The 17,499-nt window shown below is 43.2% G+C and overlaps 1 protein-coding gene across 4 annotated transcripts in view; it reads right to left on the reverse strand.

The window, feature by feature from the left end:
- Positions 1-2,941: 2,941 nt before the first annotated feature.
- KCMF1 (potassium channel modulatory factor 1) overlaps positions 2,942-17,499 on the reverse strand; it is a 199,128-nt gene continuing 184,570 nt past the window's right edge. For all 4 annotated transcript variants that reach the window (XM_030194541.1, XM_030194540.1, XM_030194538.1 and 1 more), the window contains exons 6-7: positions 13,693-13,975; positions 2,942-5,676 (exon numbers count right to left, since the gene is read on the reverse strand). In XM_030194541.1, the coding sequence (XP_030050401.1) occupies positions 5,415-5,676; positions 13,693-13,975 (545 nt within the window). In that variant the 3' untranslated portion in view covers positions 2,942-5,414. The remainder of the gene's footprint in view (positions 5,677-13,692; positions 13,976-17,499) is intronic.

Here is a 17,499-nt window from a genome sequence, read left to right on the forward strand (position 1 = left end):
GAACACACCAACTGGGAGTCTGTAAAGACAACCCTGCTTGATTGAGCACAGGGAGAAGCTACCAAGTCAGATTCTGTCTGGCTTGAGGCATCCACAGCACCAGCTAGTCATAAGTCCCTAAGACTGGTTAAACAGGGATGACTGTACGCATAGGCGCCTCTTGAAAGATGCTTGGGGAGGCTAAGCCTCCACAGCCCAACCATGACCTTCCCCTGCCTCCTGTCAGTACTGGCTTGCTTAATGCCATCCATGCCAGGTCACTGCCTCCTGCCCTCCTCGAATTCGGGGCAGGAGCAAGAAAAATTGTATCTTCCTCTTCTCGCTGGCACCTACCCCCACTCACTTCTTTGCTTACCCCTGTCTCACCACCTCCCTGACTCAGTGACCTTAAAGAGAAACAATCTGTGGGGGCGGGGCTATAGAACTGTTCACAGCACAGCTGCCTTTGTCAGTCCTCTCCAAACACTCACTCACAGGCTCACAGCCAGGCTCTGCTGGAACCTCCGCCTGTGAGCTTGTGAGTGTTGCAGCAAACGGCTCTATACTGGCAGCTTTTTTTTTTTTTTTTAAAGTGCTCAGAACCGCTGCGAGGAGTTGCAGCTTTGAACTGCAGGGGTGGGGGGCAGCTGGCTGCAGTTTTGAAGCAGGGGCAGGCCACAGGAGGTAGGGGAGCCTAAGGAGGTTAGATTGAGAACAGGACACCTGTGTGAAGCTGTGATTTCATGTGCCCTAATGAAAGGTGAGTTTAATTTTACTTCAATTTAATTTCAATATAGTCCATATTTATAACACCAGGCTTCCTAAGACCGATTACAACAGTTATTAAGATGAACCCATCAGGAAAAAGGATATCCTCACTGAATTTGGCAATCTCTATTTTATACAACAGTGTAGAAAATTGAGCACAAAATACAGAGTTTATATGCTGTCTTGTGATCTCATCCCTCCCATTCTAAACCCCAAACCCCCCCCCCCCCCCCCATGCACCCTCCCCTTCATCCCACAGGTAGGGAAAAGGTCCACTGTCTCCTTTAACCATGCACCACAGATAATATCATCATGTAACAAACCAGCTACAATATTTTTAAGCTATTTTAGTGATATTCAATTTTTATTTCATGATACTTATACCTATATACGGGACGCTTTCAAATAAATGAAAAGCTGTCAAATAAGAACAAAAAAAATTTTGTCCTCTATCTTTTAAGGCACTGCCTATCCAATTGTTACTTCACTAATGTGACCATTTCATTTAGGGATTTTCCATGGATGGAAATAGCAGTGTTTAATAATTGATAACATTTTTGAATATTATACATTGGTTAATATATGCTTATGTCTTTTGCTGAATGATCCCCCGTCGCCTTAAAGAGGCTAAGGTAGTTAGCACTGCCCAACTCTTTGCAGAACTGCTGCAAGGGGACAGCATGAAAAGATCTGCGAGTGGCTTTGAAAATTCTAGCTTGTAGCCATAGAGAATATCACTGAGGACCCATTGGTCTGCAGTAATGGTGGTCCACTCTTTGTGAAAGTGGAAAAGACGCCCACCTATGTCAATGTAGGAGTGAACTTTGACCCCATCATTGCGAGGGCTGCGATGAGGGAGAGGTTCTTCGAAAGGAAGACAGAGTCTGAGGAAAGCGAGGTATTTGAGTGGAAGAACTAGCCTTCCCTGGTCTATACCTCCACGCCTCTCAAAAGCAAGACTCAGCTGCCCAGAGATGAGGCTTAGGCTTGTCCTTATCTTCAGGTAACCGCTGGACCTTGGAATCTCCCAGGTCTTTAACAATCTTCTCCAAATCCACACCAAGGAGTAGTTTCTCCCAAAATAGCAACTTTGCCACACGAGATTTGGATGCCACATCAGCAGCCCAATGTCTCAATCATAGCCTGCATCGTGCCAAAATGGCCAAGGCCATACCCTTAGCTGATGCTTGGCGAATGTCATAAAGAGCATCTGACAAAAAGGACAACCCCACCTCTAGAGTAGGGAGAAAGTCTGGAGGTGGGTCCAACATAGTTGAATCCATGATAAAGAAGCCCTGGCTACAAAAGAATAAAAAATTTGCTGCCTGAGAATCTAACATAGCTAGTTGAACGGCAAGCTTCAAGGAAGTCTTAAGCTTGTGTTCATGCATATCCTTTAATGCAGTGCTGCCTTCAACAGGGATAGTGGTGTGTTTACTAACCGCTGTAATAAATGCATCCATCTTAGGCAGAGCAAACTGATCTGAATCAGACGGCAGAAGGGGATATAATTTGAACATAGTGCGAGCCGCTCGGAGATTAGAATAAGGGGTCTCCCACTGAGCTGCAATAAGCTCCTGCATAGCCTCTTGAATATGGAAAGATACAGGTCTCTTAGTACCTGACATAATAGATGGAATAGGACCAGAGGACAAAGAAGCAGGGGAAGAAATGTTTAAAGCTTCCACAGATTTTGTGATCAACAGAGGCAACTCCACTCTCAAAAACAGCCTAGCTACAGTAGGTTCATCACCCCCCATCTACCTCTGAAATGTCCAAGTCAGGGCTATCATCAGAACTAGGACAGAATACACAGATAAAACTTCCTCTAAGGAGGAACATTCTCTAAATCCTGTACTTATGTACAGTAGCGGGTGAGGAACCTGCTGACAAAATGGCCACTGAAGTCTTGGTGCTGAGCCCGCTAAAATTGCAATCGAAGCAGGGCCGGATTAAACTTCCAGCGATGGAGTACTGATGGCAAAAGTGGCATGTCCATATAAAGCAAAGTATGCAGGAACCGGTAGCAGACAGCTTACCCCCACAGCGCGCACAAGATTTAATAGGCTTAGACAAAGAATAATAAATATACTCACAGAAATCAGCCAGTTTCATGATCTCCAAGGCACTGAAGCCCCACAGTCTTCCCACAGCACAAGCACTCTCAGAAAAAAATAGTGACTGTTTGGTTTTGTTTTTTTAAAGATACAGGAGAAAAAGAGAAGTGAAGACTGAGATAAAGAGGTAGAAAGTGACAAGGGGGTGCACGGAGGTACCTAGACCATTAGGTTTACACTTGAAGCACAAAACATTCTTCACCTAACTCAAATGAACCTGCAGGCAAGACAGGAGGCCACACAGAAGTCACCACAGTGCACAGGAGCTGCTATCCTGCCTGCTGAAGACAGTGAATACTGGCTTGGTTGCTGAGCACAGGAGCTTATGAGGCACAACTCAGAGTTCTCTATCTCCACCTGCTGGCGGATGGTCACAAGGATCCTTGGGACATAATGGAAACATGATATTCAATATACACCAATAAAGGGGCTCAGCATTTTGTGATGAAGTTTCCTCCGAACCTATGTAATACGCAGTTGCTTCTAAAAGGTGTGTAATGTAAGATACAATATAAATAGACTGATGTTTTATGGCCTTTGCACAATCTATAGCCTTAAAATATTATTTTTAAATAATGCATTGTCATGAAGATTTAAAACTCCAAAACTGGCAGCCAATCCTGGATTAAAATGAGTATACAATGCAATTATGTCTGGACAATTCACTGACACTAAATAAATTCAACTGAACAACAGTCTTTAAAATGCTTTATTGAACTGTGTGTCGTATTGTAATTAATGTGCAGATGTGTTTTGAAAAGACTACAGCTTGAAAATAGTTTCTCAAAATCCTCAACAACCAAATTAAAAAAACAAAACAAAAAAATTACTAGGTAACTGCTAGGATACCCAGAAGACTGGCATAAAATTTCCTTTAAAACATATCTGTTGCAGAGACTAAATAAAACAAAGCTAGTAGTATATGGATATGTAGATCAGGGAAATGATGGAATGAAACTACAACACTGTAATGGGCCAGGTATTTTTTTTTTTTGTGTGAGAGATTTTTTTTTTTTTGGTTATAAGATTAATTTACATTGTCACAGTTCTTTTGAGACATCACCAGTTGATGCAGAAATCTGTAATTTAAATTCTAAGATGTTCATAACATTGTTGAAATGGAAGCATACAGAGCTATAAACGGGAGTGAGGTGAAAAAAAAGTGAAAGACATGATTATGGCAAGCCTAATTGTAAATTAATCATAAGCTCGTGTGTACTTTTATTAATTATATTTATATTCTAACTTTACATTCCAAAAAATCCTGCTGCTCCTACCTCAGGGCAATTATGAAAGTCTATGCACAAAATACCCCACTGTACATCTCATTTTTTATACACAGATTAATAGTATAGGCATGTAGGTGGCATGATTCAATCAAAAGGCTTTACTTTTTTAAGCCAAAATGAATAATCATTCAGAAACAAACAACTGTTGCTAGAGTTAGCATTAAGAATTCAATTGTAATAGACTGGCAAAGTCTGGGAATTCAAAATCCTCAAGCTCTCCTAGTGTGGACAAGACTCTGCAAACTATGAAACAAAAACATAAATAAGGACTCAAAAATATGATTGAGAGTGAAGGCTTTTAAAACTAAGACAACATAATCCAGGGTTTTTTTTGTTGCTTTTTTTTTTTTAAACAATGAATAAAGGAATCAATTTACACCCGAATAAAACACGCTTAACAGTCTGAAGAATTTTAAACATCCATAAGAAAAAAAAAAAACAAAACTTTAAACAAAGATGAACAGGATTGATTTCTGGGCACACCAACCGCCCATTTCTAGGAGTTTCTGACAGAGGAGTCACTGTCCTGTCATTATACAGTATTAAAAAAGCAAGTCTGAACACCACATGAATGTGGCCGAACTAACAGGACAATGCTATAAGTCACAGATAGCGAAATGGTACCCCCCTGCAAGTAATACAGTTATGACCACTGCAGAGCTTGTAATATGTGCTCTGAGCACAGAAGTGTTTTAGTTGAACATTATTCAAAAGCTACTTCATGGCTGTGAGCTGACAGTAAAGATTGTTGCTGCTTTTGTGTAACCTTTGAATAATGTCTAGGAAAGCCTTGGGATTTATAGTACTATATTCCTTGTATTTAATATTTTATTGTTTTTAATGACAAGGTCATTAAAACTCATGCACGCTGCAAAAAACCTCATGCAGTAGTTAAGGTAAACCATCCAAGCAGTTTTTATTCATTAATATTCATAAATACACACAGCAGCTTCATTAGGATTTTTCCATTGCTTTTCCTCTTCAGTTTGAATGTGGAATATTAGGAGAGCCGTTTGTATGTCAAGAAACAGGAAGCAGAGGCTGCCTCTGGCACTGCTACCTACATTTACCTGCTAGAAGTAAAAATGAGTTAAGTGGAATTGATTATCATATTTTTCTCTCTCTCTCTTTTGAATGTACACAATGTAACAAGAGTGACAGACCTGAAATTACAATCACCAAAACAAACCCAAAGATAGCTGTTGTCCACTTTCATTGGCAGTTACAGCACAGAGGACATTGTCTGCAAAGTGGGACGTCATCAAAGAGGAGGTGGCGGAGGCTCATTTCCTTTATTACTCTCTTTTAAATTTAGGTTTTCTAATGCAACATCTAAAGGCATAATATCTACACAGCCCATAGCACCAAAATCTGCAATTTCCCCCCGATCATCCTCATCAGAGGATGAGCTTTCTTCCCGCATCAATGTGGACAGCAGAAGCTCCTGGACAAACAGACTACGATCCGCCCGCTCGCTTTCCATTGACTGACGCTCTGCCTCTGACATCTTAGGATCATTTAACCTATGCAGAGAAGAGAAAAACAAAAGTAAAAAGCAATTTGTGAAATCTCACAAAACTGTCTCAGTGGGGATCAGGAAGGGCCTAGTTATATTCAAGCCAAGAGCCAGAAGCCAAATCTTAACTGGCCAAACTAAATAAGCACTATTAGAAACAGCAAGTAAGCAACCTGTAAGTAGAAACAGTGCATTGTTGGTTTACACGCAAGAACATCTGACCAGAAGAAAGCATTTTGCAAGATTCAGACAGAGCTGGATGTTTTACTATCTTTACAAAGGAATTACATACTTAACTGTTCTATATCTGGAGGAAAACATTAAAAATTCAAGAAAGGAATATTTCATACAGATATTGAATGTTTAACTTATTACATAAACTACATATGACTAGAGTTACGATCATTAGAACTCCATCAAAAGAGAAAATCAATTAACATATATTTCCACATAATTGAGAAGCACAGAAATAACCTAGTGCTCAGAGCAATGAACAGGGAAGGCAGAGTCAAATCCTGCTTTTCACACCAATGATTGTGACATTTGGCAAGTTGTTTCACCCTCCATGGCTTCAGGTATACACTTAGGGCCTGATATAATAAGCTATGCTATTCTATGATTTTCCCATACTAAACTTACTACCCAATGCAAAGCTTATTACCCAATGTAGTAAGGGTTAGCACAGAAATATCTGTAATAAAACTACTATGCTAAGGGGTAGTGCAGTCAGCATGCAAATGCATGCATACCAGCAGGATCAGAAATTGCTCCCAATTAAAACACTCATGCAAACTTTTGGCAGAGTTTATATTTCTACTTTCCCTTTCACACTGAGGCTCGAATGCGCAAATGTTTCTGTGCCAGTGAAGTGCGATTTTGATTAGCTCCTGCCAGTTTAGTGAGCATGGTATTCAGTGAGAAATGCACAAAAAGGCTCTGAGTGCCTTTTCCTGTTTGCGGTAGCAGACGGCGAGAATCATATGCAAATAAATTTAAATGAGATGATTACTATTTATATGTGCATTCTGAGTGATGAACAGCCATTTCCAAGTGATGCACAGAATGGAGCCCTACCTTTTACTGGGAAATTTTTATGGGACGCTAGGAGCTGTCATAGTATGATGATTGCCTCTCAGCAGAGCAGTCTGCTTTGATATCTCCATTGGTATTTCAGAAATGCAGATTGTGATCTTCCTGAACTCATCTAAACACAAGTTTCTTATGAAGAGAGAACACAAATTATTGTGGATGACCCCCCATTCTTGAAAGTGAATAGCCAGAGCGAAAAATGAAGCAAGGGTAAACCAGCCATGATTCATATTCTCTCCCACTAAAGTTGTCCCGGAACAAAAAAAAAAAAAGCACGGTTATGAAAAAAAAAAGCTACACATTGCTTTCATACACACACATATAGGCTTGTATGCATGTATGAAAACCTGTGTAGTAAAACACTGTGAGCGGGCGCAATGGAGTGAAGTCGTGTTACCGTGTTAGTTTGTTCTGGTGTTCAGAGAGTAAGAGGTGCCTCTGCAGGTATCCTGTGCTGGTGTCAGGATGCAGTGGTTGGACAGAGTAATGATCTGGCAGTTCTTTCGGTGAGTGCGGATGAACAGGCAGGCATCCCTGCAGTTCTTCTTGACGGTGGAAGCAGAGGTCTGGTTATAGGAGGTGCGTCCATAGCACATGCTGTTCTGAGCATACAGAAGACCTGTCCCCCCATGAAGGAGAAAGGCATCTGACACTAGCCTGTCGTGGGCCTGAAGCCTGGATCAGAACTGAGGGTCCTTGTGATTGAGACCACTCGTGAGGTTCCATAATCCTGCTCAGCCTGTCAGGCCGTTGTTTACGCCTGCCAGATAAGTGGCCTGAAGAAACATGCAATGACGACGTGTGCCCCCTGCTTGTTGGTGTAATACATCGCAACCTGATTGTCTATTTGAATTAAGATAATTTGGTTGGACAGCCAATCTCTGAAAGCCATTAGAGCGTTCCAGATCGCTTGGAGCTCCAGGAGGTTGATCTGAAGATCTTTTTCCTAGGGGGACCAGGCTCCTTGAGTGTGAAGCCCATCTACATGAGTCCCCCCACTCCAGGAGTGATGCATCCGTCGTCAGCACTTTTTGTGGCTGAGGAATTTGAAATGGAAGTCCCAAGGTCAGATTGGACCAAATTGTCCACCACTGAAGAGAGCGTAGAAGCTTGGGGGACACTTGGATGACATCTTCCAGACCTCCTGTGGCTTGATACCACTTAGAAGCCAGGGTCCACTGAGAATATCTCATGTGAAGATGTGCCATGGGGGTAACATACACTGTGGAAGCCATGTGGCCCAACAACCTCAACATCTGCCGAGCTGTGAGTTGCTGAGATGCTCGAACCTTGGACACGAGGGACAGAAGGTTGTCCGCACGTGTTTCCGGAAGATAGGCTCGAACGGTCCTTGTGTTCAGCAAGGCTCCTATGTACTCTAATTGTTCACCAGGATTGAGATGGGACTTGTGGTAATTTATCACGAACACTAGTAGTTCCAGCACCCGAATAGTTTGCCGCATGGACTCCCGAGCACCGTGCTCCGAGGTGCTCTTTACCAGCCAATCATAGAGATAAGGGAACACATGCACTCCCAGTCTGCTTAGCGACGCTGCAACTACCGCTAGACATTTGGTAAACACCCTGGGAGCTGATGCAAGTCCAAATGGAAGTACATAGTACTGAAAGGGCTGGGTCCCCAACCAAAACCAAGGATTCTTCCTGTGAGCTGGAAGTACCGGGATGTGTGTATATGAATCCTTCAAGTCCAGAGAGCATAGCCAATCATTTTTCTGAATCATGGGAAGAAGGGTGCCCAGCGAAACTATCCTGAACTTTTTTCAGACTAGAACTTTGTTCAGGGCCCTTAGGTCTAGGATGGGATGCATCCCCCCAGTTTTTTTCTGCACAAGAAAGTACCTGGAATAGAATCCCAGCCCTTCTTTGCTTGGTGGAACGGGTCCAACCGAAAGGCCTTTAGAAGGGCAGAAGGTTCCTCTGCAAATACCAGCTTGTGCTGAGAGCTGAATGAATGAGCTCTCAGTGAGCAAATTGGAGGTTTGGACAACAAATTGAGGGTGTATCCTAACTGGACTATTTGAAGAACCCACCAGTCAGAGGTTCTGAGAGGTCACCTTTGGTGAAAAAATTTTAACCTCCCCACAACCAGCATGTCATCCGGCATGGACACTTTTATGGTGGCGGCTATGCTCTGCTGGAGTCAGTCAAAAGCTTGCCCCTTGCTTTTGCTGGGGAGCAGCAGGGGCCTTAGGCGCAAGCTGTTGATGAGAACGAGCACGCAGGGGTTGAGCCTGAGAAGGCTGGCGAGTTGTAGGAGTGTACCTACATCTAGAATAGGAAGCACTCTGGGACCCACCAAAATACCTCCTAGTTGAGGCAGAAGGCGCCCAGCGGGACAGAGAAGACATAGCATCTGTATGCTTTTTGATCTGGTCAACCAGTTCTTTGACCTTCTCTCCGAAAAGGTTAATTCCCGGTAAGGGGCATCTGCCATTCCCTGCTGGACTGAATGATCCAGGTCAGAAACAAACCGCCATTTGAGTCTGCACATTGCTATAACCTGGGCAGAGATTCTGGATGCCACGTCGAAAGTGTCGTAAGTGCCCATGGCCAAAAACCCACACATGCCTGCTGCCGTTTGATCAGCTGGCAAAAAGGCTCGGCATGCTCCTGAGGGAGCACATCAACCAAGTCAGACAGCTGCCTCACCAAGTTCCGCAAGTAGACACTCACAAAGAGCTGGTATGATTGAATACGGGCGATGAGCAGAGCAGCCTGATACATTTTCCTTCCAAAAGAGTCCAAGGTCCTAGCTTCTCTGCCTGGGGGAGCCGAGGCATAGTCCTGTACTCTTGGGAGCGGCATCCACCACCATGGAGTTGTGGGGTAACTGAGACCTCACCAACCCAGGCTACCCGTCGATCTGATACTGAGAATCGATCTTCTAAGGGATCATAGGGAGAGAGGGGATGCCCAGTTCCGCATGAGGACTTCCTTGAGTACCTCATGTAGAGGAGCTGTCACAGCCTCTTTAGGTGGAGAGGTGTAGTCCAGGACCTTGAGCATCTTGGCCCTGGGCTCATCCTCCACTTCTACGGTGAATGGAATGGCATCCACCATTTCCCGTACAAAAGATGTATAGGAGAGGCTCTTGGGTAGAGACAGTCTCCTCTGAGGTGGAGGGGAAGGTTCAGAGGGAATCCCATAGGACTCATCGGAGATGTACCTGGGATCCTCCTCTGATTCCCACTTCCCTCAGTGACTTCTGAGACCTAACCTGGCTCGATGTCAAAGACCCATGGACTCAACATCGGCGTGACAGTGGCAAAGCTTCCTTCACCGACGTCGAAGAAGAACCGGCCTGGGTTGCAGTCGACACTGGCACCACAAGTGGTGCTGGTGTCGGATGCCTCACTGCAAGTTGAGGGCCAACCAAAGCTGCAGCAAGGGGCATGGTAGGCGACAGCATCTCAGACGCTGACGCACTTCGACACAGCAAGCCTTCCAGCTCTGGAAGCAAGGCCTGGATCCGCTCGTCGAAAGCCGCCATCAGCAAAGGCTGTAAGGCCGGCTGGAGATCAGGTTGTAGAAGCGCTTGTGGCACGGGAGCAGGATCTTGGCTGCTAGGAGACAGATGTGTCGGCACTTCCTGAATGGAGGGGGAGCGGTCCACCCGGTGTCGACACTTCTCGGGTGCAGAATCCTTCAGTGCCACGGTAGTCCCGGCACCCTGTATCAAAGGAGAACGGTGTCGATGCTTCTTAGCCTTTGCCTGATGAATCTCACCAAGACTCCTCAGTGCCAACGAAGGGGTTGGGTCCGACAAAGGTCGATCCTGGGGGAGCCTGTATAGCAGAAGGCCTCGAGGTAGGTGGAGACCCACTTGAAGCCTCACTGCTCCCTGTGTGTTGGGGTCTCTGAGCAGTCATCCCTACCTCTACAGCCAATGTCGATGCTTCCCTCAATGCCTATGCCAAAGGACCAGACCGAGCTACAAAAAGTTTCTCTCTTTAAGCCTCTCGGGCAATTTGTGTCCTTTTCTTCATACAAAGACAAAGGGCACAATTCGCTGGGCTATAGTCAGGCACAAGGCGCTGGATACACCAAGATTGGTTATCTGTACCTGAGATGGTGTGATTGCACCGAGTAAAGCGTTTGAAGCCACTGGGAGTCTTTGATGACATGGAAGGGAACACAGCTCCGGCTAAATCAAAAAAATGCGATTGTGCCAAAGGAAAGAGGCACAGAAGGAGAAGAGACCCGGCCGAGCAGGCCTAAGTAAAGCTGCGCCCCTTTCTTTCCGAGCACTCTACCAAAACCCTCATCCACACCCTTGTCACCTCTCGTTTAGACTACTACAATCTGCTTCTTGCTGGCCTCCCACTTAGTCACCTCTCCCCTCTCCAGTCGGTTCAAAACTCTGCTGCCCGTCTCATCTTCCGCCAGGGTCGCTTTACTCATACTACCCCTCTCCTCAAGACCCTTCACTGGCTCCCTATCCGTTTTCGCATCCTGTTCAAACTTCTTCTACTAACCTATAAATGTATTCACTCTGCTGCTCCCCAGTATCTCTCCACACTTGTCCTTCCCTACACCCCTTCCCGTGCACTCCGCTCCATGGATAAATCCTTCTTATCTGTTCCCTTCTCCACTACTGCCAACTCCAGACTTCGCGCCTTCTGTCTCGCTGCACCCTACGCCTGGAATAAACTTCCTGAGCCCCTAAGTCTTGCCCCATCCTTGGCCACCTTTAAATCTAGACTGAAAGCCCACCTCTTTAACATTGCTTTTGACTCGTAACCACTTGTAACCACTCGCCTCCACCTACCTTCCTCTCTTCCTTCCTGTTCACATTAATTGATTTGATTTGCTTACTTTATTTATTTTTGTCTATTAGATTGTAAGCTCTTTGAGCAGGGACTGTCTTTCTTCTATGTTTGTGCAGCGCTGCGTATGCCTTGTAGCGCTATAGAAATGCTAAATAGTAGTAGTAGTAGTAGTAGGAAGCAACGCGGGTCACAAAAAACTAAGAAATCAAGGGAACATTTTTAAAAATAAGAAATAAATTTAAAAAAAAAAAAAAGAGAGATGGAATACCGCTGAAAGGATCGTTCCCAGGTGAATATGGAGCCACAGAAAAAAACTGAAGATAACTGAAGAACATGGTCACGCTGCTGGTGGGAAGGTACGCCGCACATATGCACTGTGGGACATGGCACGTACCTCCTAGAAGGCTCTAGAAAAGTTTTTGCTATTTTTTATGCCAGTTCCCAGGCCCATGTGAGAATCATTCAGCCTGCTTGTCCTCTGAGAATTTTCTTTTTAACCCTTCAGCAATGTCGCTCAAATATGTTAAACAGAATCAGCCCCAGTACTGATCCCTGAGGCATTCCACTACTTGCATTTCTGTCCTCTGCATTTACCACCATGCTCTGCCGCCTGTCAGTAAACCAGTTCACAATTCAGTTCACCGCTTTCTGTCCTAACCTTAGCCTGCTGAGTTTATTTATGAGACTCCTAAGAGGGACTGTGTCAAAGGCCTTACAAAAATCCAAGCAGACTACGTCTAGCGCATGTCCATTACCCAATTCTCTGGTCACCCAGCCAAAGAAAATCAATCAGATTTGTTTGGCACCATTTTGCTTTGGTGAAAACATGTTGCCTCAGATCTTGTAACATTTTAATCGTCAAACTGCTAAATGTACTCCTTGGCTCTGAGCAGATTTTTTTTTCTTCATAAATATTATAGCATTCTTCCTTACAAATTAGAATTTGTACCTACTCCTTTCTTCCAATTGAAATACATTATTGTCCAGCTTTGTAATAGACCACTGATTCTTATACTTGTTCTATCAAGGATTCCCCTTTGGCTTTTTTCTAACTTTTCCAAATCTCTACTATTTTTCCTGGATCATAAACTTACTAATGGAGGGCTCTCTCTTCTGCACCTGTCAATTTTTGAATTTTATTCTCCTTCCAACTAGTGAAGGAAGAGAGAAGAAAATTTACTCAGTAATTTCTGGCACATATTTATATATAATTTAGCTCATACCTTTTCAGTGGTAGCTCAAGGTGGTACAGTAGTTTTTTCCTTGTCCCCAGAGGGTTTACAATTTAAGCTTGCACTTCAGGCAATGGAGGGTTAGGTGACTAGCCCAATGTCATAACCAGCGTCAGATGGGTTTGAACCCTGACTTTTCTTATTCACAGCCTGCTAACCTAACAAAATCTAATCACAGCTACTCTTCTCTCTATAACAGTAAAAACTGTCTCATAGGCTCTCTATGGGTAGATACCACAACAAGGTAAAGGGATTCAGAATGGCCTTGGACCTGTACTAGTTACTGATCTCTTCAACTTTCCTTATTGTTAGCACCTACCTGACAGTAAAAAAACATCAATAGCTACACCACAGTTAGCACAATACATACCAGAAAACACATAGCAACAGTCTCTTTTCTCTTTATCCTCCTCGCTTCTCTGAATATTTCTTCTCTTATTTAGGGAATAAGGCTGCACCATTTTAAAGGAAGTACCCCCCCCCCCCCCCCCCGCCACACAAACACACACACACAAACACTTAACCCTTGAAAGACCTTCAGAATTTTTGTGACCACACTTTGGGATCTAATACAACAGACCCATACCTCACAACTCCCTTTGTAACCCAATATTTGCACAGGAAACTCTGTACACTGCATCCCTGTCTCTGTGTATCTTGCACATTGCTATCGTTTGTCCATTGAAGTAGAAGCTCTTTGTGTGCTGGGACCTGCTGTTCACTATTCTTGAGGGCTCTTGCGTAACTATATATTTATTCTTTACCTCAACTGCAATGAACATGATTTTATACACTAGTGCTTTCAAATAAGAATATCCTAACAATCATTTATAGAAAATGAGAGCAAAGACTTAGTACCAATTAAAAATTAAACAAAATAAACAATAAAGAATGCAAAAAAGCCCTACCTACCTTGTAAGAAGAAACTGGGAATTCTGGATCGTCTGCTGACTGTTTTCTGTGTTAGATGTATTAGTTGCTGCTGTGGACTGTGCGACTGTGGTGGTGACATTGCTTGCATTAGTGCGTCTGGTTGCATTGCGGGCTGTCTCCAGCTGCTGCCGTGCTGCCTGTGCCTGCTGTCGTTCTAACTGAAGTTGCATTTGCAGCTGCTGCAGCTGAGAAGCAGAAGGGCCAGAGGAGTTTAGCTGTCCTCCTGCGGACCGTCTCACTCCCGATAGCTGAGATAAAAGCTCTGCCAGTGATGAGACACACACACACAAAAAAAAAGCAACAAATTTAGGTCAATCTTAAAACAAATACAGATGAAGACTATGAAGGAAGGAAAATCAATATCCAAATTGATATTCAGAGAAAAATAACTTTCAAAAGTTTTAAAGACTCTATTATGTATATTAAGAGGTATTTTTAAAGGTTGCTTGATATAAAATGAACCACTTTAAGTTGTCAGAACTGTAATATTTGTAACACAGGCATTCGCTAGGTGCCAGCATTAACTACATTTTCAAAAAATATGGACCCTGACCATTTTTCCCCTCTGAGTCTTCAGATGTAATAAATCTAACAAGCTAATGGAGTAGAGGAATAGCCTAATGGTTAGTGCAGCAGGCTTTCATCCTGATTAACTGAGTTTGATTCCCACTGCAGCTCCTTGTGACTCTGGGCAAGTCACTTAACCCTCCATTGCCCCAGGTACAAAATAAGTACCTGTATATAATGTTTTTGAGATACAGCGACCAGAACTGAATGCAATACTAAAGGTGAAGTCACACCATGACGCAGTACAGAAACATTATAATATTCTTTGTCTTATTTTGCATCCCTTTCCTAATAATTCCTAACATTCTGTTTGCTTTTTTGGCTGCCACCTCACACTACACTTCAGCGTTTTGTCTACAATGATGCCCACATCTTTTTTCTGGGTACTGATTCTTAAGGTGAACCCTAGTATCATTAACTATGATTTGCATTATTCTGTCCAATGGATATTGCTTTGCATTTGTCCACATTAAATTTCACCTGCCATTTGGATGCCCAGTCTTCCAGTTCACTAAGGTCTTCCTGCAATTTTTCAGTCTGCATGTGTTTTGACAACTTTGAATAGTTTTGTGTCATCTGCAAACTTAATCACCTCACTTATCCTGATTTCCAGATCATTTATAAATATGATAAATAGCACCAGTCTCAGTACAGATCCCTGCGGCACTCTACTGGTTACCCTCCTCCATTGAGAAAAATGGCCATTTAACCCTACCCTCTGTTTTCTGTCCAATAACCAACTGTTTCTCAAATTGGGCGCCTTGACTGCCTTCTTAGTCACTAGTTATACAGAAGGGAGTTTCCTACATTCTTAGCTGCACTTCCTTAAGGATTTTGTACACAGTCACTGCCATGTAGGAGTAGGAGGTGGGGGGGGGGGGGGCTGGGAACAGCTTGAGAAGATCAAAAATGTTTAACATTTTTCTGAGCTGGGCTCATCTTTGGAAATGGAATCGTTCCCTTTCAAAATTTGGTGGGGCTTTCTTCTCTCCTGGGGAATAAAAGGGATCCAAGCAAAGACCAGCTGATTCTCTCTTTTCAGAAAAATCCCCTGATCCAAAGTGAGAACCCCAGGAAGGCTCAGACTGCACATCAGAAAAGAATGCATTTGACTAGTAGCCAAGGCCTCCATAAGGACATCTCTTGTCTGTTGGAATCTAGATTTTGAGGAAAATTTATATCTCGGCAGCTTCCTGCTACAATTCATTCAAACTTAACATTTAAGTAGCTGGCACCAACTCCCATACACCAGTATTTATGTTGCACCTTCAAGCCAAAATGTGCCTGCATTGGTGTCAGTGCCATCAGTGCTGATGCAAGAAAATTGAAGGAGGCGTAGGCACAGCATATTCTTGATTCGTCTCTCCAGGGTTTCCTCTAAAGTTAAGGCACTGTAGCCTGCAGTACGAGTGGTGTCATCTTCTTGGAGCTTGAATATAGGCCCTTGAAGTTTGCCACTATTCCTGAGCCACTGAAGTGAATGAGTACTCATTTGTACACCGACACTGCTGGCAATATCTCTCTGTTCCTGGGACTATGCACAGAGGATCGATACCAACATGCCTTTTACTCGATGTGTATTATCAAAGTCCCTTAATACTGAGGCTGAAGTCAGAATACCTCAAATTCTTTGGTCAAGATTTCATCAACAAATGGTTCTGATGGTCACAGTCAATGTTTGATCTTGAGGGTAACTGATATCCTCTCAAGGTCTATGCATTCCTTGCATCAGATGCAGTTCCTAGCCTCATGTAGGACATACTGGGATTCAAAGTGCATGTTTCTTTGCTCTTTCCCAGCCATAAATGCTGCTAGCTGCCATAAGCTGATGCTGGTAATACTTAGCGAAGCCATGATCAGGCCCAAGGTATGCCAGGCACCAGTTATGAGTATCAGCAACTGACACAGGCCTGGCACACCATCCGCAATTTTGTAGCTGTAGGGGGTTCCTTTTTTTATGGAATGCCAATGGAAAAAAACAGCCAAAGAGAAATTAAATGGCTCAATGATCAAAAACAGATCAATGTCTCTTGATCCCAGATCATAACTGCAATGAAAATCTAAGAAAGCAAACACAGAAAAACTTATCTAAGGGGACAAGAAATAGAAAAACCTGAAGTAATGTGATGCTCATGAAAAAAATCTCTGTGATGCAAACAAAGTTTGAAGGGCTCTGTGACTAAATAAAATAGAGGTGGCTCAGTGAAGTTCAGCAGAAGCAAACAAATCTAGCTACAGCATACACCTAAGCTGACTTGTCCAATGTGAACATTCTCAAGGTACAACCAAAGAGAAGTATGTTAGCTAATGCATGAAGACTTAAGTCCACTAGCATCCTTCTAGTTCACAGCCGTTCTCAAAAAAACATGTGACCACAACTGGGCTTAACTCACAGCATTTCAGTTCCCATTTGTTCAGCTTCAATGTGGTCACCTCACAGCATCGCAAAGACTGCCACCTGAAGTAATCATACAGCCCTGGCAATCTAACTGCTATGAGGAGCCACATCTTACAAAGGTTTAGTAGAAAATAAAGATCAGTCAATATGTGGCAAAGGGTCTGTGCAGTAATCATCCCCCCTCTTCCCTCACTTCACAGATACTCTTTTCTTCCTAGATTATATAAAAACAGTGACTCTGCAGCCATTTTTTCATTTTATTGTATAGGAACCAGCCCATGGGGTGAGCTTTACCTTGCCTCCAGAGGAATTAAAGTCACTGATTGGGATCAAGGAGACAGAGTACACAATCTCAGTCTCCTTGATGCCAAAAATTCTCATTGTTTGCCGTCTGTGATTCAGATTCATCTTTGTGATAATGGCCTATGCATAGTTAGCAAATAAGGCAGATGTACTGCAGAGTCAGGCTGTCTTCAAGTTATACTGATTTGGTATAACATAATTGCACAGTGAATATGGAAAGGAGCTGCCAATCCCAAGGCTGCCAAATATCACACACGTCTAGTATAGTAGCAGATGGATTCAAATGAAGTTTTATTATTTTGTATTGTTAGCCAATAAAGTGGCCTAAGAACCTTTGATACTTTGTAAAAAAAAAAAAAAAAAAAAAGAGGCAAGTTTTGCTTGACTGCGGACTCTTTTTAATTAAGTGTCTGAACTTGCTGATGTAGTTACAATTTGAATATGTGCACAGCATTAGAATTTCTAAATAGCCAGCTTATTATGAAAAATTATTTGCAAAAACTACTTACAGAACTGTC

This window comes from Microcaecilia unicolor, chromosome 2 (assembly GCF_901765095.1).
Source record: "Microcaecilia unicolor chromosome 2, aMicUni1.1, whole genome shotgun sequence".
NCBI lineage: Eukaryota > Metazoa > Chordata > Amphibia > Gymnophiona > Siphonopidae > Microcaecilia > Microcaecilia unicolor.